We start from the raw sequence: 27,853 nt of genomic DNA on the forward strand, positions 1-27,853 counted from the left end.
GTGAGCACTGCATGTTCCACTCAGCCTCCAGTGGTATGTAGCCCATTGAGAATTTGGAAAGAAGGCCATGGGACAAGTACTCAGAGATTAATTAGGATTTTTTTACTTTGTATCACCATCAAAGACCAAATCCCCTGAACATACATTTATACAATCTTTCACAGTTTCCGAGATCTTTATTCAAGCTACTAAGGTGAAGAATTACATTACATGGATTTGTTGTTGCTGAAACCACTGAAAGAATCCGACTTTGGGATGTAAGTCATGGTGAGCAGAACATAAGTATTGAGAGAAGGAGCAGAATGTGAGGAAAGAAGCCCAGTAACTTGAAGAAATGATGGGGATTTCTCTGGTCTTTCACTAAAGCTGTGGAATTTAGATCCCAAATCACATTTGAATAGGAATCCAAGGGACCGAGGGTGAGGGTCAACATCTAGTTTTCATTAAAAATATGTGCACATTTTAGTACTTAATGTTTCAGTCTATATTTTCTTTTTATATTTACAAACACAATAATTCTTTCTTGAGAATATTTCATCTCAATTATTCTTAAATAATGAGCAAATTGAAGATTATTTTAGGCTTTGCTAAACTACTTGATTGCTCCTGTTGGGCTTGGGACAAAAAAAGTAACTGCAATGCAAAATGTGAAGTGCTTTAATATATGCGTATGCAAGATTGTAAAAGAGCTCGTAAGAGAAGAAAAGTTCTTCAAGTTCACTGAATACATCCTATGCCCTTTCTGTGTCCAGCATACTTTGTCATCTCATTTAACAGACTTCCAAACAGAATGGGGAATATGGGTGTTTCTACAACACCAATAAAGAATATCCCATGAAGTGAGTTCAATGTAACTTTCTGGAAATCCAAAAAAAATAGGAAATTCTAGACCCAAGATTAAAATCAGTTCTTTCTGATTCCAAAAGTGGCTCTTTCCCAAAGCCCATAAAGCATGGACCAAACGTCCTAGCATGATTAAATAAAACTTAGGGGATGGTTGCTAGCATCTGTATATAAGCTTCTCAGTTTTACAGAAATGAAAGAGGGCTGGCTCTGCACAGAAAGTTGAGGTATACATAGAATTCAGTTGTCATAACTGCATAAATTTGTGTGGCAAATCCAGAGAAATGTTGACTCATTATTAAAGTAAATCATTTATCTTTGATAAATGAATGACTTAAAGATATAAATTTTTAAAAACATAATACAGCTTCATACATGAAATCTTCAAGGAATATATAGTTCTATTTTTGTTCACATGTATGCTATAAAATTCATGAGTAGATTTTAAAGTGATGATGTACCATAATATGTGTGTGGATGGATAAATAGATGATAGATGGATGATAGATAGGTGATTGAAATAGATACACTTGACATAAATGCCAGGCATCATTATTCTAAGTATTTTCCATGTAGTATCTCATTTGGCCATTGCAACATTCCTCTAGGCAAGTATAATTTACTCTCAATTTTACAGAAGAACTGAGCAACAGAGTTAAATAGCTTTCTCAAAATCATGTAATAACTGCACTTGAACTTATACAGAATGAATAATGTGTGTGTGTGTAATTACTATTAATGATTTGACCTTTTATAAAAATGAGAAGTGAGATAATTCCAAGAAATAGTAAGGAGTGCTTTAATAAGATGAACATTTTTTTCTGTGTGTTCCACGCAATATGGCACACAGGACTTTTTATTATTTGCGGACAAAAATATTCTGCCAATTTTATGATACTCTTGTGAAACATGCTTTTGGATGAGTCAATTTTCCATTTTTAATGATGTGTTCACTTTTATCTCTGATCTGAACTGATAAGACTGATGACTCACCACTTCTCCTTGGATTAAATAAATGTGTTCATTGTCAGTTGTTTCGCTCCTGTTATACAGAAAGCTTGCTTGGCTTTTTGTGATCCACGTCTGTAAGTCCTTCTAGTTATTTTCTTTGATTTGGATCAATCACCACAGTTGCCATGATCACCCCAGAGCAGCATGATGGCAGACATGATAACTGGAAACACAGGACAAGTAAGTTCCTTTGGGTGAGGGAGAATGAAGGGGGAAAAAACAAACCAAATACAGGACAGCCTAATAATGCTGACCTCCTAAGGAGGAAAACTACTAAAGTTTATGAGGCAGAGAAATCACTTCTGTAAAACAATGCAAAATTTAGTAGAAAGTATGGAATTTTGTCTCTGTTAGAATGTAAGCTTGTATGTATGAAGATATTCGGGGTGAATTTTATGGTGTGTGCATTATATGCCAATAAAAAGGTTTTTTTAAATGTACTTTTACAGCAAAGAGAAGTTATTTACCACAGTTTTACCCAATCCTGTAACCAAGATTGCTTTCTCTGTCTCAACCAGCACAGACCAAGGATGGATAGAAATAGCTAATATCCTGCTGAAGTGAATGAAGATGTTTCTAAATGTTTGTGCTTGGGTCAAGTTGACTTTCAGAATCATTAGGTGTCCATTGTCTTTTGTTTCCCCAGCATCATCTTGATATTATAGGAAATATACATAGAGAAAATCTGGAAGTGGCTTGAAGATAAAGAGGCTGAAAGGGGCTTTTGAAGAAGTGTAAAGATTGACTGAGTCTAGCAGAATTTCTATACTAGAATATTTTTAATGATAATATCTCTGTTTTACAAGACAATTTCAATTTTGAGAATTTTAATTAGAAGACTATTTCTTTACTAAATATATGTAATGCCAGTGATTATTCACTTAGGAGTGGTTCAAGTGCTAAATTTATTTTGTTTATTTAATTTTTTATAAAATATTTTTATTTTTTTTTTACCACAGGAAAATAAATTCAGTCTTTCTCTCCATCGTGGATTTTGAGTGCTCATCACATACACTCAGGAGGCCTAGGTGGCTTTTGGGTTGTAGAACATGCAATAATTGTCCAAGGGCCAGATGGAAGAAAGCAAGAGCAAAAAGCAAAAAGTTTCCTCGAATGCATTTTGTATTTTGTCTCTTTACACTGCTGCATCTCCCAACTGCAAGCCCGGAGCCTTACCACTCACTCACCGTTCATGCACACACATACACTCACATGCACATAGAGTAGCCTTGGATCTCCACAGGGGGTTCTAGCAGCGCTTCCTGTAATTTCTCAAGTCTGTGTGTCTTTCCCTCACTTTTGTATCTTCCCTAGGTTTTTTTTAAGGGTGGAAGCAGATATCTGTGGACTGTTAATTTTTTGTACACTAAAGAACTTGTTCAAGGATGAATTAATAGAATGACTGATTTTTCATATCAGAATTTGTATTACTCTTTGATATCATTGAAAAATAAAACAAAAAAACTTAGGTTTTTAAAAAGTTTAGAGGTGTGGTGTATAAGGGAGTCCCGGATAGAGTTAAGTGTAAGGGGATGGATATATTACTAGCAGTAGCAGAAGAAAAAATATCGTAAGTGAAGAAAAATATGAACCTAGAATTTGAAAAAGCATACACAATGCTGAGCAGAAAGGTTAAAAGGATTTTTCATAATTTGATGACTTACACTAAATTTCAAAACATCAAGAATAAAGAGAAAATCTTGAAAGGCCTCAAAGAGGAGGAAACCACACAAACCAAATGAACTTCAAGATAAGGAAAATCCTTCTCCGAATGGTAGGTCGCTCATCAGCAACAGCAGCTGCATAAAGAGAACAGAACAAATTCTTCACATTTATAAAGGAGAAAATGCTTAAATTCAGGTTTTTAATTCAGTCTATCAGATGTTGGGGGAAATTTTTCAGATGTAAAAATTTAACGTAATTGCTACTCATAGACCCTTTCTAAATGAATTTCTCAGAAAGTAGAATCAAACATACAAAATGCAGTGAGTTTTAACTAGATGTGCTCTGGTGTGCTTGTGAAATGAGACCTGATGTCAACTCCGCCGGAACTAAAGCCCTGCAGAACTCTCTTGTTGGAAAACATTAGGTACTCAGGGGTTTGCACTGGTCTTCTGGAGGAGGGCCCACTGCACTGGGACTGAGGCAAGTGTGACTGAAAAGGGCAGTTCCATCAGAATGCAGGGGTGTGGGACTTGGTGTAAGGAAGTTAGGTAACCAGTGTTGGTACTGCATTGCTTCTTATAGGTGGCTCTGTGTTGGGTTTTTTTGTTTTTGTTTTTGTTTTTTAATTTTATTTTTTCAGTGTTCCAAGATTCATTGTTAATGCACCACTGAGTTTATACTAAGGTGTGAGGAGGTAACTGGCAACAGCCAGCTCCTTCGTTCCAGGAGATGCATTCCCATGAATGTTGCCTCTCAGGGATGAGTTCCAAGAAGTGTGAATAATCTTCCCTTTCTGTGCCCCTGGAATTCTTGAGATCATAGTTTCCATGCTGTCTGCCCCCAGATTGTTGCCTACCTCCTCTCCAGGAGCAGCACAGTACCCTGGTTGTATTCCAGCCAAGCCAGCAGACCTTTAAAACTCCAGGCTTTAAGCTCCGCTCATTGTAAGAATTCATAAAATTCAGCCTCTCTGATTTTGCAAGCCAGTATCTTTGGGGAAATGTTCTTATGCAATCCCCTGTGTGCTCCTCTCTCTCTTGTCCTTCTCTACAACCACATCTCTCTCCCCTTCATGGCACCCATGATCTATTTCTCCTCTAAAACACATATCTTACCTTCTTCGATGTGGCATCCTCTCTCTTTTTTGTTATGGAGTTTTGTCGTGAGCATGGTATGCACGTGCATACATGAGTTGTGTCTTTCCACAATGTCGACTTTATTCAATCATAAAGCAAAGTTAATCACAATTATAAAGCAGGTTCAGGATTTCAAACTCAAGGACATTTCACTGTGTGATTAAACTTGGCTCCTTACACAGCACACAGAGCAGAACATAGGATAAACCAGACAAAAAACAAGATAATGAAAGGGTATAGGAAGTTAATAAACTAAACACAATGGTCAGTCTATGGGTGCACAGTTGAGATAAGACTTATCTGGTTTGAGTCAACTCTTGGCACTTACTGCTTTTTATGTTCAAGCAGTGAAGAATCTCACTCTGATCAGTCAGGTGGAGCCTTCAGCAGCTGAAGTTGCCTTTTTAAGTGGTCACAGGGAGAAGTCATGTCTGATGAGTCTGACAGTGTGTTGCAAAAATCCTCTCCTTTTTAAATGGATTTAATTGGTCTTAGGCCTCTGCAGACCTGTTTCTTATCAATTCTGGACTATTGATGCTGGTCCCAGCAATATCTCGTAGATGTTGTACCTTTTTTTTTTTTTTTTTAAGATTTTATTTATTTGACAGAGATCACAAGTAGGCAGAGAGGCAGGCAGAGAGAGAGGAGGAAGCAGGCTCCCCGCTGAGCTGAGAGCCCGATTCGGGGCTCGATCCCAGGACCCTGGGATCATGGCCTGAGCCGAAGGCAGAGGCTTTAACCCACTGAGCCACCCAGGTGCCCCCATAGATGCTGTACCTTTAAGTACTTGTGTCACAGCTCGTCATAGGTCCCTGCTTAACATGAGAGACTTCATTTTGCTCTCTACAAGTTTGTTCTGTCAGTCTTCAGGTGGACTTATAGGGTATTTAAGATAATTTGATAGTTCTTTAATTGTGTTCATGGGATGAGAGGAGACTTGGGTCTTCCTACTCTGCCATCTTTCTGCCTCCCCAAATCCTTTCTTCTGACATTTAAATGTGTGGTTGGAAAACATTCTTTCTACATCTGCCAATAATTTGTCAAACAAGATGATCTTAATCACTGCTAAAATTATTACTTTTTTAAAGATTTTATTATTTATTTGACAGACAGAGATCACAAGTGGGCAGAGAGGCAAGCGGGGAAGGGGGGGCAGAGGGGAGGGAAGGAGGCAGGCTCCTTGCTGAGCAGAGAGCCTGACACCGGGCTTGATCCCAGGACCTTAAGATCATGAGCTGAGCCAAAAGCAGAGGCTTAAGCGACTGAGCCACCCAGGCACCCTAAAATTACTACTGCTTTCTTTTCTTCACCTCATAACATTTCCTTGAGTGCCAAATCCCCTCTCTAATTCATTCTGCTTACCACAAATTACTACTTTTATCTTGGCATTTCCTTGCTTAAATGCATTAAATTTCCCACTATTGCTTAAGAATAAAGAAAATGATTTATCTTACATGTTTCTTCTGTCAAATGACCTTATGACTTTCCTTTCTCCCCTATCTTTGATTTTGTTGATTTGTGTATCTTTCGTAGCCATTTGTCTGATCATAGCCTTTTTGTTGAACATTATACTTTCTTGACTGCAATCCACCATTCACACTATTTCTACCTTTGAAATAACCTTGCCTTTCCTCCCTCCTTTCAACCAGTCTAAGTGATCTTCTCCACCGCTGATGCCCTATCTGAACAGCTACAGTGGTCATTGGTACTTTCCATCTTTGCATTTTATAAGGCCATTGTATCCTTTATTACTTTACGATATAGATGCTTTTTTTTTTAAACTCTTTTTTAAAAAGATTTTATTTATTTTACAGAGAGAGAGAGATCACAAGTAGGCAGAGAGGCAGGCAGAAAGAGAGGGGGAAGCAGACTCCTCGCTGAGCAGAGAGCCTGATGCAGGCCTTGATCCCAGGACCTTGAGATCATGACCTGAGCCGAAGGCAGAGGCTTAACCCACTGAGCCATCCAGGCACCCAATATAGATGCTTCTAATGAGAGTTTTAAAATTGATTACTATGAAGGAGAATAAATGAAAATATTCTGGCAGGGTTTCTCTGCAAATTTTACAGTAGATATTTATTTTGCAGTTTGCAAGTTGAAAAAATGCTGGATGTTATACCTTTGTATGTTCATCATATTTCTCATAGTGGTCATTCTTGTGATAGCAGGTGAGTGGCTGAGCTCATAAACTTTCTATGGTTCTTTGTGCCCATTAGGGTCAATCCTATCTCAAAATTAATCCTAGATCTCTCAATTCTGAAGTAACAAAAAGGTCTTATAGAGACAAATTCTCAGGTTCCTACTAGTTTGGCAGGTTTTACCATACTCCTTGTCTCTCTCAAAAATACTCTTTTTTTAAAAGATTTTATTTATTTGTTTGACAGAGGGAGAGAAAGAACACAAGTAGAGGGAGTGGCAGAGAGAGAGGGTGAGGACCCCAGGATCATGACCTGAGCTGAAGGCAGAGGCTTTACCGACTAAGCCACCCAGGCACCCCTCTCAAGAATGCTCTTGGGTCTTCTCTTGATACCAGCCATTCTGACTGGGATGAGGTGATATTTCATTATGGTTTTGATTTGCGTTTCCCTAATGATTAGCAATGTTGAGCATTCTTTTATTGTCTGTTAGCCATCTGCATGTCTTCTTTGGAAAAATATCTATTCAGGTCCTCTCTTCATTTTTTAATTGGATTATTTGGGGTTGTGTGTTATGAGTTATTTGTATATTTTGGATATTAACTCCTTATTGGATATATCATTTGTAAATGAATACATAAAGAAGATGTGGTATATAAACATAATGGAATATTATTCAGACATTAAAAGAATGAAATCTTGCCATTGTGACAACATGGATAGAGCTAGAGGGTATTGTGTGAGGTGAAGTAAGACAAAGAAATATGCCATATTACTTCAATTATATGTAGAATCTAACAAGTAAAATAAAATAAACAAACAAAAAACAGACTCAGACTCAAAAATACAGAGAACAAACTGGTGGTTGCCAGAGGGAGGGGGTTGAGGGAATGAGCAAAATAGGTGAAAGGCATTAAGAGGTACAAATTTCTAGTTATAAAATAGGTAAGTTACAGAGATTAAAAATAGAGCATCAGGAATATAGTCAAGAATATAATAACTTTGTAAGGTGACAGATGGTAACTATATTTATCACGGTGAGCATTTTGTAATATATAAAATTGATAAATCACTATGTTGTATACCTGAAATTAATATATTTATGCTTCAATTTAAAAAGTAAATTAAAAACTAGCACTGGTGGCTTAGTCAGTAGAGCAAGCAACTTGATCTCTGAGTCATGAGTTTGAACCCCACATTGGGTGTAGAGATCGCTTAACAAAAAACAAAAACTAAATATCCTAAATCTCACATTACAGTTATGTTCCCAAATTTGTAGAAGTTCTTAATCTTTAAGTAAAGTAATAATAAATTCTGAAGTGACCACCAGATAACAATAGCAATAGTTATGTTTTTTAATGGAGCATACTTTGTACCAGTTGAAGAAACAATGCTAATTATACTATATTTATTATTCATATTTAATTCTCACAAGAACAAGAAACAACTATAATTATGAAATCCATTTACAGGCAAAGAAATAGAAGCCAGAGCAAGTAAGTTGCCTCTCACAAATAACAAATTCCAGAGCCAGAATCGAGACTCTTCTTGTCTGGCTGGCTCTAATTCCTCATATTTTAACCACCATGTAATACAGCCCATATAGCTGCAGTATCTCTTTGCTCTTATTTCTCTTGGATTAGATTAAGTTACATTACTAATAGCTGTTCTATGATATATTTATTATGTTAAAAGAAAAAAAATGAAATAAAGGCACAAGTGATTTGTGGCAATTTTGTCTATTGGAGTAGATATGTAAAAATGAAAATACTAATTTTCTTCTGGACATTAATGGCTCATTTTGTGAAAATAATTCAAAGGTAGGTTTTTTAAATTCCTGATCCATGTAATAGTCTCAGAATTTGATTTTCCATATGCATGTTTCACTTAATATAACACTTAAGTTGGCACTTACATTAAAGTAACATTTAGCACTCTTGATTTTTATTTTCTTTGTCATTCACAGAGTACCAGTACTGTTCTTGCATATAGCTTTTTCTGTCATCATAGTGTCCTTGGAGCTCAATGTTATTGATATTTAAATATCTAGCAGTTAAATAATTATATTATTATTATTATTATTTTAGTGACCTCTATACCCCACATGGGGTGGGAACTCATGACTCAGAGATCAAGAGTCCCAAGCACCTTTGAACTGAGCCAGCAGGTGCCCCAGAATTTAAATATTTATAAAGAAGTGTTTCTATAAGAAACCTTTATATTCATTCATTAATTAATTTAAAAAATTGAAACACAATATATTTCATTACCTAGGTATGGTACCCTAGATCTGCTTCCAAATATTTATATATATTTAAGTATATATAAATATATATATTTATATTTAAATAAATTAAATAAATAAATAAATAAAATGTTATGTATTATACATCATGGCAAATGAGGAGAGAAGGCTTTGGAGTTGACCTGACAGTTGAACATTTACTTGGTTCTTTGCTAGTTACATTAACTTATTCAAACACTTGGAGGGTAAGAACTTTATCTTATTCTGATTACTCAACACCTAACTAAAACCTTGAAAAAGAAAATTTTCAAAACACTCTATGCAGAAACCAGTTCCTCATGATTCCAGCTTCTTTGGCACTGAATATTGGTGAAGTAGAACAACTGTTTTACTAACTCATATTCCAATGATTTGTTGTCATGTACAGTGAGTTTTACTTCCCTAGCTTGGATGTCCTTTCTTGTCTATAAGCATTTCATTTCTCAAGGTAAAGGTGAGCTTTCTTACCCTAGTCTGTGAAGTCTAATTTGTATTTATGTCTCTAGGACTTTTTGTCAGTTGTTAAATTTTATACATTGTTTTTGGGAGGATGTCAATATAGACTATGAGAGGCCAGAAGTTCCATTCTTCAAAGTAGAAGCCAGGGAAATGGGATAAACTATGGACTGCCCGACCATTAAGTGGTTTTCCTTACAGACAGCTGAACTGAATTTGTCCATCAACCCATGAGTGAAGTTAATTTTACAGACTGCAAACCATAGGAGTAAAAGTAAACCTGATTCATCAGAATGAAAGAAATACTCTTTAACTTACTTTTTATCTGATAATTTCTTTCTTTTTTCAATATTTCCAGTATTTTTCAAATGTCCCAAAACTGTGGAATGTTCAGGTGAATGGATTGGAGTAAGAAAGTAGTGTTTCTATTTTTCCAGTGATACCAAAAATTGGACAGCCAGTGAACAATTTTGCCTTTCACAGGGATCAGAACTTGCTCATATTGATACACAAGAGGATATGGTAAGAAAAGGGGAAAGTTCTTAACCATTTCAGAGCTTAAGTTTGTACAACGAGAATAAAAATGATAAACGTGAATATGAAAATATATGTCAGACAGTGTTCTAAGTGTAACTATAAAACTCATGTAAACCAACCAGTGCCTATGAAGTACATATGAAAATACCCGTATTTTATAGCTGAAGACAGTTAGGCACAGAGATATTATGTAACATAGCCATTGTCACACAGCCAGAACCTGTTGAACTGGGATTTGAATTTAGTCAAATTAGCTGGTGATGTTATGTTTTTAATAATAATGCATGCTGTTTATATAGGTAAATGTCTTTATTTGATGTTCTTAAATTATTAAATGGATAGTTTTTAATACCTTTAAATTTTTATTCTACCAAGAATGGCCTGGAAAAATTAAAACCAAAAAATAGATAGGGCTCTTAGAATTTAGGCTGAGGATCTGAGGGAAATAGCAGTTTGAAGAACATGAGACCATGGACAGAAGTGAAAAAACACGAAGAAGAGGGACTTGGGCTGCAGGAACACTGGATGAGGAAATATGTTTGTTTATAAAGAGAGCTGACTATAAACTCTATATAGCAAGGAGCCAAGAGAAGAGAAATGAAATCTATCATTCAATATATTTTTATTGCAATAAATCATAATCATCCAGAAGTTAGTTTGGTTTCTGATTATATGAGAAAACCTACAGCAGCAATAACATTCTTATTTTGGTATCTCCTCAAAGGACAGTTAGTTGATCCTTGAACAATACAGGTTTGAACTGTACAGGTCCACTTACATGCAGATTATTTTCAGCAAACTGTACAGCACTGTAAGTGTATTTTCTCTTCCTTGTGATTTTCTGAACATTTCGTTTTCTCTAGTTTACTACTTTATTGTAAGAAAGTCGTATATAATATATATAGCTTACAAAATATGGGTTAATTGTTTATCTTAACAATAATGCTTTGTGTCAATAGTATGCTATTAGTAGTTGTATTTGGGGGGAATCAAGAGTTATGCTTAGGTTTTCAGCTGCATGGCAGCATTGTTCAAGGATCAAATGTAGTTTATGACTGAATTTTCCTATTTTTAGCAGTAGTTATACTTTCTATTAAACACTTTCCCCCTGAAATACCTCCTCTGTGACTTTTGAGAGAGGACCTGTGCATAAAACAAAATGGAAACATTAGTTCTCTGTCACTCTTACAAACGTTCTGTATCAGTTCCTAGAGAAAATGCTCAGCTCCTGATTTTGTCATCCAAACACACACAAACATCTTATCAGTTTATAGTCTCTGTCATTCACTCTGTGACTAAAACATACTGATGGCCCAGTTTGGAGGAAATTAATTCAAATACTTTTTCCTCATCAGCTTCTCATTTGAGAGATAGAAATTACCCCTAAAGATAATTTGAGACAGTGTAGTTCAGAAAATTGCAATGACTTGATGTAAGTCACTCTATTGCTTACAGATTTTTAAGAAGTGAAAGAGCAAAGTGAAAATGTTTCTGATAAACTAACCTAATATCCTTACCTGTTGCTAAAGAAGCATTACGGCATACAGATTAGGATGTAAATCATAAAGATGAGAAGGTTGGGATGAGAAGTGTGTTCAGCTATGTGATCTAAAATATTACGTAATGGATAATACCCTGATTTTTGTGAAAGGAGTTTTTGAGGAGACATGCAGGAACTTTTATGCACTGGATTGGATTGAACAGAAAACAAGGAGAATCTTGGAAATGGACAAATGTTACCATATTCAATACTTGGTGAGTTTCAATTTTAGTAGGAAAGGTTTTATTCTGGTATGCAAACATTTTAAATAATTTTAAGTGCATTATTATAAAGAAATCTTCTATTTTCTATGTGCAACTACCTTTCTTAGTCTTCACCCTGAGACATGGGCCCTTTCACATCGAGACATACCTTAGAGCAACCTATCTTCCTTCTACTTTAAGTGATACACAGTGAAATTTTTCTTCTGTTTTATTTTTGTTTCTTATTTCATTTTATTTTTATTGCCAAAGTCTTGGTAATAAACACTCCTTTCGCTAATTCAAATTCAAATTTTTTTTCAAATTGCAAGCCAAACCACATGTATTACTTGCATTTTCTTTTTTTAAAGAAAGTGCAAGTATCTTATTTATTCATTTATTTGACAGAGAAAGAGTACAAGCAAGGGGAGCAGCAGAGGGAGAGGGAGAAGCAGGATCCCCATGGAGCAGAGAGCCAAATGTAGGGCTTGATCCCAGGACCCTGGGATCATGACCTGAGCTGAAGGCAGATGTTTAAGCAACTGAGCTACCCAGTTGCCCCAACTCGCACCTTTTTTAAACGAGTTTATTTATACAGGATCTCTTTTTTTTTTATTGTGTTATGCTAGTCACCATGCATTATATCATTAGTTTTTGATGTAGTGTTCCATGATTCATTGTTTGCCTATAACACCCAATGCTCCATGCAATCCGTGCCACAAGATCTCTTTGTTTTAAAGAGTAAGTGACCACATTGTTGTCTTTAACTTTCCATAAGTCCATTGTAAACCATATTATTTATTTATTTAACTGTTACTGAGTAATGTTGTTTTCTCACTTGCATACTATTATAACTGAAAATAAAGCCTGTGTGACTTTTCTTTTCTATCCACATACTCCTGCCTTAATATTTCATCAACTGCTAGATAAACAGTGGAAACCAATTAAAAAATACTAAAATATGTGAGATAAGACAAATTACACTTACTATGAAAGAAGGAAAAACTCCATAAACAGAGCAAATCAACAAAATTAATATAGCAATTAGTCTCTTTGGTTTCTATCTCAGTACATTTTTCAAATGCATCAAATGAATATAAATCTTATTTCTTACTTTCAAAAAGGAACATTGGCTGAAAATAACTGCTTTAAAGAAACTCCAAGGATCTTTCAATTTAGCAACCACAGTCTCTCCTGATAGATGGATGAAAATAGATATAGATAGATAGATAAATATAGATGGACATTGACTTATAGCTATATTCATGGTTTATCCATGTCCATCTATACCTATAGCTGCCTTTCTATTTATTGTTCTAAATAATGTTACAGTTTATACTAAGAATTATAATTAAATACCTACATTTAGTCTTCTATTTCTTTGATGTACCAGATTTTTTTTGTGTGTAGCATATGGTGATGAGTCAGCATGGAGCTCAATGTTTTGTGTAAAGTGTTTCAGAGTACTTGAATCTTAATTTTATTCTTGAGTACAGCTGTAAGTCGTTCTCAAACTAATTTTAATGGTTCTTTTCAGGTTTGAAATTAGTGGGAATGGATCCTTTGCTTTTCTGAATGCTGATGGAGTCCATAGTTCTAGGGGATTTATTGATATTAAGTGGATTTGCAGCAAACCTCAATTTTAATTGAGCAAAAAAACTGGAAAATGACTATCACACTTCAGAGATAAAGAAAAGGCCTAGGTAGGCAATAGTTCTCACTAGTTATGCTGCTGAATACTGAATTTTACAGATTTTAAACAAAGGAATTAAAAACTGTTGAATGAAAGAACCTCATCAAATCAAGACACACAACTGCCCGTTATAAGCACAAATCAGGAAACTTTTACTAAAGAGAAGCAAATAAAGTAATGACAAATAATTAGATGACCTGCAACTGCAATAATGATTTTAAGCAAATTTAAAGAGATCTATGTTGATAGGTCAGCCAACATTTACTTAGCTTAAGAGTTAGAGAAATATATGTGTTCCAAATGTGTAAATATTACAAAATACTAACAATAATAACTTTGGTGAAAAGAAATGTTACAAGAAAATAACCTATGAAAAGACATTCACTTCAATGACATAAAAACAAGGAAAAACCCACCCATAAGGATCCTAACTCTATCAATAAAAATCACTGATAAATTATCAGAATTATATATTAAATTATAAAGCTCACTCAAAGCAATCTACAGATTCAATGCAATCTTCATCAAAATACCAATGGCATATTTCACAGAATTAGAACCAAGAATCTTAAAAATTGTATGGGATCAGAAAAGACTCCAAAGCAATCTTGAGGAAGAAGAACAAAGCTGGAGGCATCCCACTCCCTGATTTCAAACTATACTACCAAGCTGTAGTAATCAAAATAGTATGGTACTGGCACAAAAACAGATTCATGAATCAATGGAATAGATTGAGAGATAGAATAGATTGAATAGATAGAGACCCCAGAAATAAAACCCACACTTATATGTCAATTAACTTCTGACAAAGGAGGTACAAATATAAAATGGGGAAAAGACAGTCATTTCAATAAATAGTGTTGGAAAAACTGGACACTACATGCCAAGGAATGAAACTGACCACTATCTTACACCATAGACAAAAATAAATTCAAATTGAATGAAATTGAATGAAAGCCTTTACTATAAGACCTGAAACCATAAAACTCTTAGAAGAAAAGAGAGATGGTAAACCATTTGACATCAGAATTTTTTTTTTTTTGGACCAGTGTCCTCAGACAAAGCAACAAAAGCTAAAATAAACAAATGAGATTACTCAAACTAGAGATCTTTTGCACAGTGAAGAAAAACATCAACAAAATGAAAAGATACCTTGAAATTTAAAAAAAATCTATACTTTTATTGCCATTCCAATCAAAATTCCACCAGTATTTTTCAAAGAGCTGGAGCAAATAATCCTAAAATTCGTATGGAATCAGAAGAGATCCCGAATTGCTAAGGAAATGTGGAAAAAGAAAAAAAAAACTGGGGGCATCACATTACCTGATTTCAAGCTTTACTACAAAGCTGTGATCACCAAGACATAAAAACAGACACATAGACCAGTGGAACAGAGTACTGGCATAAAAACAGACACATAGACCAGTGGAACAGAGTAGAGAGCTCAGATATGGACCCTCAACTCTATGGTCAAATAATAATTAATTTCATGTATTTAAAGCATATTTGTATTTCAAAATAAATGTAACAGTTTGTGTCCACTATATAAGTAAGGTCATTACTTAACTCCTCTGAGTTGACCATAGTAAATTATAAACCATCAGGAATTCATACCCTAATAACTGTGAATCAAAGAAAAAAATAAAATAAAAATATGACATAACTATGATACACACCTGAAATTAATGGGATATGTGTCAATTGTACTTCAATTTAAAATATTACAAAGCTTAGACAGTTGAATATAAACTATAATAATAATATCAAAGGTGACCAAACAATAGATTATTGGGAAAAAAAATCTATTTCCCAAGTAAGGACAAAAAAATAGAATAGGCTTATGACATATATCTGGGTGCGGTTATAAAATTCAAATTCTACAGGGCATTCAAAAAATACCAAAATCACCTATATTACATTAGTTGAGTTTAAATTCTTGCCTAGGTAACTATGAATTATTATTAGTAACTAGGTAACTATAAATTACTCATAATCTATGAATGTAGGAAAGAATGTGAGTGTAGGTGGATGAGAAAAAGTAGGGTGGAGAAGCTGGGAGGAAAAGAGAGTATCTATATTACAAACACATGGGAACATGTCCTTCTTGCATATTTTTAACTGAGGCTTACTTCCTTAATTAGATACAGTTGAAACTTTCTGATAAATGAAAAGAGATTCTCGCAAGCTGACTAGTTGATGTTCACCCTGGTATTATATGGGAACAAAAATAACTTAGCAAATGTTGGCATGTATTCACGTATGGGCCATTATATCTGTGCATGATGTTATCAAGAAAACATGAAAATAATGTATTTTAGGATGCCACTGTATATTACAGTTGTATGTATTAAATTCTGGTTAAGTTCAAGTTTTATTTGATTCATAATACAGGTTTTATTTTTAGTGTTGGTTCATGGCTACAAACTAATTTTGTAAATTGTTTAGTAATTTAGAGTAATACACTCCCTTTTTTTTTTCTTTGAATACATGAAAGGAAATTAAGAAACTTCACATTGTATAGAATTTCATTTATAAACTAAGGGGTGAAATCATTCTTAATATAATTTTAAATATAAATGATATATAAATTTGATTAAAGGGAAATGAATTGTGGAATCACATTAAAAAGCAGATTCTATATTACCTCAAATAGACACCTCATGCTGACAACATCTGAGTACTTAATACCAGCTGAAAGTTTGATTTCTTTCTGATAAAAATTGAAGACAGTTACTTTGGAGGAAAAGCCCACCATGAAGAAAAAAAAAATGTTATATCTATGTGTGTAGTCTCTTACTTCATTAGATGCTCAGGAGTTAGAACCCAAGAAACAGGACACAGAAAATAAGGTAATTTAGAAGAAGATTAAATTTAATTATTTTTTAGATATTGAAAATTATTTTTTAGATATTGAAATAATGGGAAAATGTGGGGGGTGTTTAAAAATCAGTTATATTTCCTCATTTTGAAAGATTATTTCTATATGGAATATTTGAAAACATTATATTTGTATTGTTAAAAAAGAGCCAACGGACCCAGAAGAGTGAGCCCATATCACCAAACCAAAATTTAATACCTAATCTAATTGCAGTTTTAAACTCCTCAGGAATATAATTTTAACTGGTTGAGAATTTTCAGGTCAACACTAGTGAGGTAATCCACCTGATAGCCCCAAATAATCTTTTGTTGCTGCTTTGTCTTGTTTTGTTTGCTTTGTTGTTGTTTATGACTTCCTTGTTTTAGCCTGTCTGCCTTTAAAAACCGTTTTTTTTTCTGTAACTCACTGAAGCTCCTTTTTACTTGCTAGATGGGGGTGCTGCCCAGTTCATCAATCATTGAATAAAGCCAACTAGATATTCAAATTTACTTGGTCGATTTTTGTTTTTTAATAATATAGAAAAGAAATAAATTTGTATTCCACTTAAAGAAAAATAAAGGCAATATTTCGTGGTTAAAATATTTTGTGTTAAAATATTAACCATCACATAAATTTAATCCAAATCTTTATTTAAATGCACAGATTTGTTTTCATTGTTCAGACAGCGTCTCTTTGGCAAATGCCATTAAATTTGGAGTTACAGTCCTCAGAATATACCTGCTTTCCTGTTATGACAGCACAGCTCTCGTGATCCGTTGGTCCAATCATGAGAAAACTAGGAGATAAAGTACAGACATTAGAGCATTTATTTTAAAATAATGAATATGTTTCTTAAAGTTTCCAGCCAAACTTGTGCAGGTAATTCTTCAGCAACCAAAATGTTGCAAAGGTTTCAGAATAGACTCTACTTTTGTTGTAAATGACTGCATTTGGGCACACTTGATTTGCTTGCCCTCCGTACCCTCCCCCCATAATGTCTCTCTTATCTGAGGAACATTGCCATAGAAGCTCCAGCCTGAAGACTAGAAGCATCCCTGTCTCTTCCTTCCCTCTCAACCCTTGAATTGCGTGTATCAGCAAGTTCTAGTATTCTACCTCTGGACTGGTCCTTATATCCATTCACTCCTGGCCCAGGCTGCTACTGCCTCTCCCTTATCTTTGCACAGACTTCTGACTGAACTTCAGTATCAGTTTTTATTTTTCCCATCTATTCATTCTTCACACAGAAAAATAATTTTCTATAAAAGGTGATTAGATATTAAATTTAAAGGTTTCTCTCTGTTTAAATTAATTTTTTTAGAGAGGGAGAGGGAGGAGAGCAGAGAGAGAGGGACAATCTTAAGCAGACTCCATGACCAGCACAGAGCCTGATGGAGGGCAGGGACACATCCATCTCATGACCCTGAGATTATGACCTAAACTAAAACCAAGAGTCAGATACTCAATCTCCTAAACCACCCAGGCACCTTTAAAATATAAGTTTTTGGTAAATACTGCATAGTAATAGATATACTAATGAGAGTTGCAAAGCAATAACTCAGGGAGACAATTTTTTTTTAAGTTAAAGTAAAAAACTATATAGATGACAAATTCTTCATTAACTTCAATAGTATGATGAGGAAAATATGTGAAGAGAATATTTTTGGAGAGAGCTATCTCTTTAACTCTTCTTTCCAGTTGCTGACTACTATTTTTTTAAAATATTTTATTTATTTATTTGACAGAGCGAGAGAGCACAGCAAGGGGAGCAGTAGAAGAAGAGGGAGAAGCAGGATCCCCACCAAGCAGACAGGGAGCCCAATGCATGGCTTAATCCCAGGACCCTGGGATCATGACCTGAGCTGAAGGCTGACTACTATTTAAATATAAAAACCAAACACTATTACAACCAGCTGCATTATCATTTTTTCCTAAAATAATCAAATGAAAGCTTTTTCAAAGAGATATGCTGCCCTAACAATATGTTGGATTTCCAAAGGTTGGGGGGAGCCTAGGTGTTCCTTACTAATTTTTGCCTAAGATTGCTATCAAAGTAGGGCCAAAGAATGAATACCATTTCACACTTTAGTTTTATGTGCATGAAAGATGATAAAATATGGAGAATGGAAGTATTATAAGTAGATAAATATCGAGACTGAAATGGACTATCACTCCACGGCCTTTGCTTTAAAACTGCCACAGGTCAGGTGCTCCAGTGATGTATAAAGAAATCACGGACACAGAAGAGAACCTGTAAATGTATGTGAACCCTAAGAATTTTAAAACACTCTTACATGTATTACCTTATGTTGTTCACACAAGAATATTGTGAGGGAAGCTTCATTATTCTTATCACACAGATAAAGAAATTGATATCAACAAGTTTAGGAGAATATTCTCCTTTTTTAAAATATTTATAAATTTCAGAGAAAGAGAGAGGTGGGAGGGGTAGAGGGAGTGGGTGAGGGAGAGAATCCCAAGCAGCCTTCCCACTGAGCACCAAGCCCAACACGGGCTCAATCTCACAATTTCAAGATCATGACCTGAGGTGAATCAAGAGTTGGCTGCTTAACTAAGCGACCCAGGGCCCCAAGTTTAGGAGAATATTCTAAGAGCAAAATTTCAAACTCATGCTTTCTGAGTTTAGCTCAAGAGATGTTTTTACACATTCCAGATGCTTTTATTTATAGGGGAATTTTATCTTTGCATTTCCTATATAGAATATAGTTGCTGAAAATTATTTTAAATGAGATCTGAGTGGACTTAAAAATTATAAAGATGTTACCATTTCTTGTCCATTAAAATTTCCAGATATGAGCACTTTCTAGCCCTCCTTCTCATCATTAGTGAATAAGGAAGGAAAACAAAGAAAGAGAAAATTCTGAAAAAGAGAAATAGGGAAGGAAAAGGAGGGGCAGATAGAAAGAAAAGAAAGGAGGAAGAAAGATAAAAAGACTAGAAAGCATGGAAGCTTATTAAAAATACCTTTCTATCAATAAAACAATGTCACAGCTGCCATTCTTCCCCCTCAAATAACTACTTACTCATTTTGTTCCACAAAAAGGTGTTTGTTTATCCACATCCATTGTTTTCGTGGGGATTTACTATGTAGTCCAATCCAACCAGGATTTCCAGGTTTTAAAGTCTTCTGTATGAATTCCTATCAAGGAAATTTTATATTCATTTATTAATTTATTTTAAAAAATTCCATGCCCTCTATAGAATAAGACAGTATGCCAGGCATTGATGGAATGGTAAATAACCATTTCTTTCATAACGAATAGGTTTTTTTAAAAAAATGGGCGCCTGGGTGGCTCAGTGGGTTAAGCCGCTGCCTTCAGCTCAGGTCATGATCTCAGAGTCCTGGGATCGAGCCCCACATCGGGCTCTCTGCTCATCAGGGAGCCTGCTTCCTCCTCTCTCTCTGCCTGCTTGTGCTCTCTCTGTCACATAAATAAATAAATTCTTTAAAAAAAAAGGTAATTACATTATGATTAATGAATGTTCAAAAACAATGCTTAAGCCACCCACACTTCTTAGAATTGCACCTAGCAATTCTTCCTTGGTACTTAGATCCTGTATTTGATTCCTCACCAGCTCATTCAGAGTTTGGATCACTGGTAAATGTGCCTGTAGATTTGCACAATCGTGTTGACTCTCATTCCAAGTTTTAGAAGAAATTGAAAACCTGTAGCATTTCTCTTGGTTCAGTAGCCAGTCTTTGGGGCACAAATAATTATTTCCTGAAGGAAAATGTAGGGAAAAAAATTAGACTTTACAATCAATAAAGTGTGAATAATACCATATGTGATGAAAAGGCTGCTCCATTGGCAGAACAAGAATGAGATTAATTCATTAATCTGTATATTTCTGGCATGGAGGTAGGATTTTGGGTGAGGGGTTGGGGAGAAAAAAACATGTGAATTCTGAGTCCCATAATTAAAGGAAACAGATATTTAATATTTTTGATTATTTATAATTAACACAAGAACCTACTGCTTAAATCTCTCTACTGTCTGGCCTAATTTCTTTTCTTGGGGTTGTCCTTACAACCTCTTTTTCATTTCTATGAGATTACTTACCATTAGCATTACTTACATTATTGCATTGGATACTTTGATCCTCCTATGCTTTTCATTCATATGGTCTCCTTAGACTTGAATAGCCTTCCCTTCCTTCTTCTTCTTCATCTAAATTAAACTTAAATTTTACTGCTCAATTGTACTTCCATCTCAAAAACAAAGTCTTTAACTGGTCATAATTTCTGTTGCCTCTAGACTCATAACATTTCAGTGTCATTTAGCAACAAGTGTATTGCCCATATCCTGGTCATATGTGAACATCTCCTTGTCTTTTATCAGAGTGGGAGGTTGTTAGGAGACTGTCATATTCATCTTTGAGTTTCCAATCATATAGCACTTTGATTATGGTTTTCAATTGTTGAATGATTGAATTAAATATCCATAAGTTAAAGCATGCCATATTTTTATTGCTAATATTTTAGTCTGTTATTTATGAGCCTAAATATTTGTAAAAATCTATTTTAGGAAATTGAATTAATATGTCCAGGTAAGATGGGAAATAAAAGTAACATCAGTACATATGACCTGAAGAAGACTATCAAGGAATAATTTTCAATATATAAAACTTCATATATATTCTTAGCTCATTAATACATTCTGTGCTGGGCAAACATTGCCAATCCTGAATAATGGTAATTTTGCAAAGTACTTGTAGACTCAGGATAAGCCTATTCTCAGTTCTACCAGTACATAGTTGTGTGTTAAAAAGTATAAGATGACCTCAAATAATACCTCCCAATTTATGATTTGAAAGGAGCTATGTATTATTTTTGAGAGGGAGTCACTCGGACTCCTTATGTGGCTATTGATAGAGTGGTCAATGAAGTATAGTTGTAAAGTTGCAAAACACACTAAAAATTCCCTAAATGATTAGTGTAATATATTAAAATACCAAAAAAAAGATGCAAAATGTGGATACTAATTGACCAAAAGAGTTACTTGAACTCAGGTTCAAGTGCCATTTTTAAAATAAGAAGAAATATCCTGGGGGATGAGAATGGAATAAAACATTTATCAAGGGGGATGCCTGGATGGCTCAGTCAGTTAAGGATTTGCCTTTGGCTCAGGTCATGATCCCAGGGTCCTAGAATCAAGTCCCGTTTTGGGCTCCTTGCCAAGCAAAGAGCCTGGCTCTCCCTCTGCCTGCTGCTCCCCCAGCTTGTGTTCTCTTTTCCTCTCTTTCCCTCTGTGACAAATAAATAAATAAAATCTTAAAAAAAAAAACACATATATTAAGCAACACTTTGTACCCATTTCTGTCTCAGATACTTTATATAATAACAACAACAAACACACACCCACTACAGTGGGTGAGTTTCTAAGCACCTAACATATTTAGTTTTTAAAACTACTTTATAAGATAGAAGAACATGTTAAATGACACCATGGACATCTGAGCAGAAAAAATCCAGAAAGTGTGTGAAATCCCCTTTCTTTTGGTGTGAGTCAGACCTGAGAATATGATGGACTATCACTCCCATGATTAAGTTATACATGATGGCAAGATAAGATTTTGAAGACTAGGGAAGGGTGTGAAGTCAGTCGATTTTGAATAAATGAAGAGATTCCCCTGGTGGGCCTGATTTAATCAGATACAAGATGTTAAGAATCGGCCTAGGCCTTTTCTAAAGAGAAAGAAAATTCCCATTTTTTTTTTTTAAGAATTGGGCTTTCGTGTCTTGAGAGGATGTACAAGAGTGACACATGGCAAGGAAATGCAGGGGTCCTATGAAAAACTAGCGTCGCCCTGGATGACAGGCAGCAAGAATCAATGACTTCAGTCCTACAACTATAAGTAACTGAATTGTACCAACCACCACATGAGCTTGCAAGAGGAATGTCAGCTTCAGAAACATATGTGATCTTGTCAACACCTAAATTATAGCCTATGATACCGTGAATGGAAGACCGAGTTCAGCTGTGCCCAAACTCCCAACCCATGGAAAACGTGAGGTAATAAATAATTATTATCTTAAACTGCTAAGTGTGTGGTAATTTGTTACACATCCAGAGAAAACCAGTACAGGATATATAATGGTGTTGTGTTTGTGTTAAGCAAAAGGAGCCTTTAACTGTAATAATTACATGCGGATATATTTAGATGTGAAACGGCATGATATCTGATCATTGCTAATGTAATCTGGTTTGGGAGAGTAATGTGGGGGAGATATAATTAATATTGATTACATACTGACAAATTCTGATGAGATTTGAAAGGTACGTGGAGATTTATTACATAAGTCTCTACTTTTATTTTATTATCTAATGTGCATTTCAGGCTGCAAGCTGGTGATATTGCAGTTCGTGTGTAAGAGCAGACTTATGTACAGTATAAGGCCCAATTCCCTCTTCCTTTGGGAACCTTAGTATATTTTTCTCTAAAGGCCTTCAGTTGATCAGGCAAGGCCCAGCCACAGTATGGAAGGTAGTCTGCTCAACTCAGAATCCACTGATGTAAATGTCATCTAAAACCTAATTTTACAGCAAAATCTAGACCAGTATTTGTTCAAATATTTGAGTACTGGGTGTGGCCTAGCCGAGTTGACATTAACATTAACCACCACCATTGATTTTTTTTTTTTTAAGATTTTATTTATTTTGACAGACAGAAATCACAGGCAGGCAGAGAGGCAGGCAGAGAGAGGAAGGGAAGCAGGCTCCCCGCTGAGCGGAGAGCCCGATGTGTGGCTTAATCCCAGGACCCTGGGATCATGACCTGAGCCAAAGGCAGAAGCTTTAACTCACTGAGCCACCCAGGTGCCCCCACCACCATTGATTTAATCTACATTAAATAGTCTGTAGTTGGGGTATTATATCCCTACTTGAAAGTTTAGAAAAGTCATGTTTAATGACTTAGAATCTCTTCATTCAAACATAGGGCAGCATGTTACAGACAAAAACAAACCTTACCTGCTAGACGGCTGATATTTACTTTCTGGGAGAAATCCATTTTTTTATCTGTACCTAGTGTAAAGAAAAAATATAATGAGAAACATTTGAAAATGAATAGCAATCTAGGTATGCGAGGACAAAAATGCTAGCACAAAACAAAGTCAAATAAAAATTTGAAGTCTCTCTCTTATACTCAGCTTCTACTCTTCTCTTTCCCCAGAATTAGCCACTTTTATCATATCTACTTTTACTCTTTTAGTCACTGATCACAATCTAACTATTGTGTGCCTTCTTAAACTTCATGTGTATAACTTTTTTATATACTATTTTCTTTTTCCAGCTGAACTTTTAAATTACTGTTATTTCTTCTTGGTCGAGACCTTCCACCCCAAACTCCTTTTTACCATATCAAGTTCCTTTAGCATCTTACAACATTACTTATAGATTGTTTTTCATATAGACTGAAATCATTGCTTTCCAGGAACATAGAAGAGCTGATAACCTGAAATGTCTTTTCATTACATTCTTGTGCTAGCTTCATTCTATCTAAAATCAGCACACACACTCACATACAAGCCTGTGTGGAAAACTTTTATTGCTTGGAAATTTTATATTACTTGATTACTCTTGTCTTAAACTTAAGTACAGATTTGCTTATAAGTTTAAAGGCATTACTACAGTGGTGTCCTTATATGTTCATTTAAAAATCTGATGCCAAAAAAAAAAAAAATCTGATGCCAATTTGTATCTCTTTGGGGAGAAAACTAATTCTTTTTTGTTAAAAGATTTTTTTTTTATTTATTTGCCAGAGAGAGAGAGAGTACACACAAGCATGCAGAGAGGCAGGCACAGGCAGCGAGAGAAGCAGGCTCCCTGCTGAGCAAGGAGCCCGATGCAGGACTCGATCCCAGGACCCCGGGATCATGACCTGAGCCGAAGGCAGCGGCTTAACCAACTGAGCCACCCAGGCGTCCCGAGAATACTAATTCTTTATGTAAACTTTTAAGATCATATCTTTACCCTTGGTGTCCTGAAATATGATAAGGATTTCTCTCTCAACCTCATTATCTATCATCTATCTATCATCTACCTATTTTATAGCTATCCATCCATCTGTCTTCTATCTATCTATTTACATATCCTATTCTGAATTTGGTAGGCTCTTATAAGCTGGAAACTCATGGTTTGGGGTTTGTTTTATCTTCCTTGAAAATTATTATTATTATTATTATTATTATTATTATTATTTCAGATCTACTTTTTCCCCCTATTCTCTTCTTCTGGGAATTTGTTAGACATTATCTTTTGGGATGGACAATATTTTGTATTTTTGTGTCAGATTTCTTATATTTATTGATTTTTTTTCTTGATAATTTTCTCTACACTCTAGGATATGTTGTTAGCTACTGTGAATTTTTAGACAGAAAAAAAAAAACCCCACAGGAAATAGCTAAGCTATGCAGTAAACCACTACATTACTTCCCCATCCCACTCCAGAACCAAAATAAGGGGGCACATGCCTATTGCACCAACCACCACTCTCTAAGTGAGGAGCCCTAGCTTGTTCTAGTTGTGTATGTCATTGTTTTACAAGAATTTGTTTTTGTTTTTATTTTTGTTTTTTATTTTGGCACGATATAGTGGCAAATGCTACTATGTGAGTGGAGTAAGAGGTTGTCAAGACAACAATCTAAAAGAGCATTCCTTAGAAAGTCTTCCAGCTAATTACTTTTCTTTAGATTTCTCCTTATAATCTACTCTCCTCCCTGACAAAAGACCCCTTCCTGGTTTTGCCATGAGAAATAGTTTCATCTGCATTTTGCTGTTGCTGTACTTTCCCTACACTGCCATTCTCTTCATTGATCGAGAGCATTATCTCCTCTGCTTCTCATTTCCTTTCCAATTTTCTAGCCTTTCCATGCTCTGTGCTCTTATTAACTTATTCTAATTTTGATACCTTTTACTGGTTTAATGCAGAATCTTAGGAGAGAACAAATGTAAACATTTATAGTCAATATTTTGTTTTGAACTGGAAGCCATGGAAAATATTTTCAAACTGGTCAAAGTGTAAGCACAAACAACAGAAACACAAATATTGAAATTGTTACTAATTTGTTAAAATAATATCACTAGGAAAAAATGTTGTCCCTATTAATATTTCATCAATGTGTCAAATTTTGTTGATTTCTTCTCAATAGCATCTTTCTCTAAAACAATGATTATTGCACCAATTATTTATTTTATCACTTATGTATTAGAGAAAAGAGAACTGAGTCACAAGAGACCAATGGTAACTTGTACATACCATATTTAATGACTAACAAGAAGCCATTTGTCCTGAATTTTAAGGGATTTAAAAAAATACATAATAATTATTAGATATGTTCAACTTCCCAGAATTTCTGATTAACAGACAATAATGCTTACTTAGATGGATTCATGAAAACTAATATTAGTCACCTAATATTGACTATTAAAAAGGTGGAGAATTTCTTTTTTTTTTTAAGAGATTAACACATTTTTTTTTAAGATTTTTTATCTATTTATTTGACAGAGAGAGATCACAAGTAGACGGAGAGGCAGGCAGAGAGAGAGAGAGAGAGGGAAGCAGGCTTCTTGCTGAGCAGAGAGCCCGATGTGGGACTCGATCCCAGAACCCTGAGATCATGACCTGAGCCGAAGGCAGCGGCTTAACCCACTGAGCCACCCAGGCGCCCCAGAATTTCATATTAGAGTTTGATTTCAAGTAAAATCTGAACATATTCGAAGGATATGATTGGTTGACAACTTCCCAGCCAAAATGCTGTGTCAAGTACAGAAAAATTACATCTCAGGGTCCTGGGATCGAGCCCCGCATCGGGCTCTCTGCTCAGCGGGGAGCCTGCTTCCTCCTCTCTCTCTGCCTGCCTCTCTGCCTACTTGTGATCTCTCTCTCTCTGTCAAAACAAATAAATAAATAATCTTTAAAAAAAAAAAAGAAGTCACTCTGTGAAACCTGTCATCACTCCTGCAAGATCACCATTGGGTTATTTATATCTGCTTTCTAATGGGAAGATTTTCTTTTTGGATTCAGTGCCAAGATTAATTCATATTTGTCTTAAGCATGGATGCAACTTCGACGCAGCTGAAAAATTAGCAATGTTTCCCTTACTCATCAAAACAGAGAAGCTTAGAAACAAATTTATAACAAGCACGAACATGCTGAATTACATACTTTTGCTTAGTTGCAGGCCTAATTCATGTTTCTAGTCCTATCCTTCTTTCACTCATAATTCAAATGGATGTTTACTTCATATTTTATGTACATATACTCAGACTTTATTTTTATTCACTTTATTATAAGGTGGTTTAGAAATTACAGAAAAAGTCATTAATAATTTAGTTTAACATCTACATAAACAACCACAAGTGAGGTTGGCTTTATTATAAGTAAAAATTATGAGATTTAAGAAGACAAAAAGATTTCCACAAGGCCACCCATTTAGTCTGCAGGACTTAGGATCCAATTTAGCCAATTTGATCCAATGGTCAGTTTTTTACTACATCAGTCTAAGTTGCTAATTAAAAAAGGTGTGTTTGCTTCCTGATATTTGGAAACAAATAGTACATGAAGAGGTTCAGCAAGAGTCCAGATGGCAGAGCTGTGATTTGTGATCAGCAATTTCAAATTCCTGGCCCATGTCATCCCAGCTTAGATCATGGCTGTTTCAACAGGATTGCTTTACACATTTATTGCAGACAGAGTGAATTTAGACATCAGTATATTGTTTATTAAACATTTCTACAGAACCTGGGACAGATCTGAAAACACACAAACACAGATAAAAGCTTGACCCAAATATAGCAGCTCTAAGTAGTGAAGATTAGTTTTAGTTTATCTTTCTCTCATTTCCAATAGACTATTCTGCCAAACATATGGCTCTTTTGTGAAAAATAAAAAATACAATCTGTATACATGAAAATGCTTTTTATGTTATAGAATACTCTAGAACCACTGCTACTCCCACCGTTAGCAGATTTTTACCTTCCCTGTGTGGCAGGTATCTTCATGTCGATATCATTCCCAAATAATTGCTCCTAAAAATCTTGTATTTTGTAAGATGAATAATTTCTTTAAAAATACTATTTGTGACCTTTTACTTGAAAGTTACACCTTTTTTCTCATGCTATAACATTGAGGGGATTATACATCATTGTATTAGCATTTCACATGGCTGCAAAAATACTGCATTTTTCAAGTTTATGTGAGTCTAAATAACCTATCTTAGACAATTTATGAATTTTTTAAGTCCCAGAATGTAGTTAATTTTAACTCTTTTAAATATTCAAAGATAATAATCTTCTTAAGAGAGTAATGCAATTTCAAGCCAGATTCAGAAGGGAGATAATATTCCTACCTTTAGGCCTCTGTCTGGATTTTAAAATATTCCTGTAATCCAATACCATATAGCCATCTTCATTTTCCATCCATGTGATATTACCCAGAAAACAGTAAAAAGAAAATGGAGAATAGTGTTAGCCT

The 27,853-nt window shown here is 35.0% G+C and overlaps 2 protein-coding genes across 2 annotated transcripts; one reads left to right on the forward strand and one right to left on the reverse strand.

Moving 5' to 3' along the window:
- Positions 1–1,117: 1,117 nt before the first annotated feature.
- LOC125106783 (C-type lectin domain family 2 member A-like) lies at positions 1,118–13,960 on the forward strand. Its single transcript, XM_047741337.1, is given in 5 exon segments — positions 1,118–2,034; positions 6,743–6,823; positions 9,889–10,052; positions 11,719–11,822; positions 13,345–13,960. Coding segments are annotated over 5 exon segments (513 nt in total). The 5' UTR covers positions 1,118–1,979; the 3' UTR covers positions 13,454–13,960.
- Positions 13,961–17,035: 3,075 nt separating this feature from the next.
- KLRF2 (killer cell lectin like receptor F2) lies at positions 17,036–27,798 on the reverse strand. Its single transcript, XM_047741527.1, has 5 exons — positions 27,729–27,798; positions 23,350–23,403; positions 19,952–20,100; positions 19,402–19,517; positions 17,036–17,153 (listed from the first exon to the last, which is right to left on the reverse strand). Exons 1-5 carry the CDS (start codon positions 27,796–27,798, stop codon positions 17,036–17,038), a joined length of 507 nt encoding a protein of 168 aa, XP_047597483.1.
- Between the last annotated feature and the right edge of the window lie 55 nt (positions 27,799–27,853).

This window comes from Lutra lutra, chromosome 8 (genome assembly GCF_902655055.1).
Source record: "Lutra lutra chromosome 8, mLutLut1.2, whole genome shotgun sequence".
NCBI lineage: Eukaryota > Metazoa > Chordata > Mammalia > Carnivora > Mustelidae > Lutra > Lutra lutra.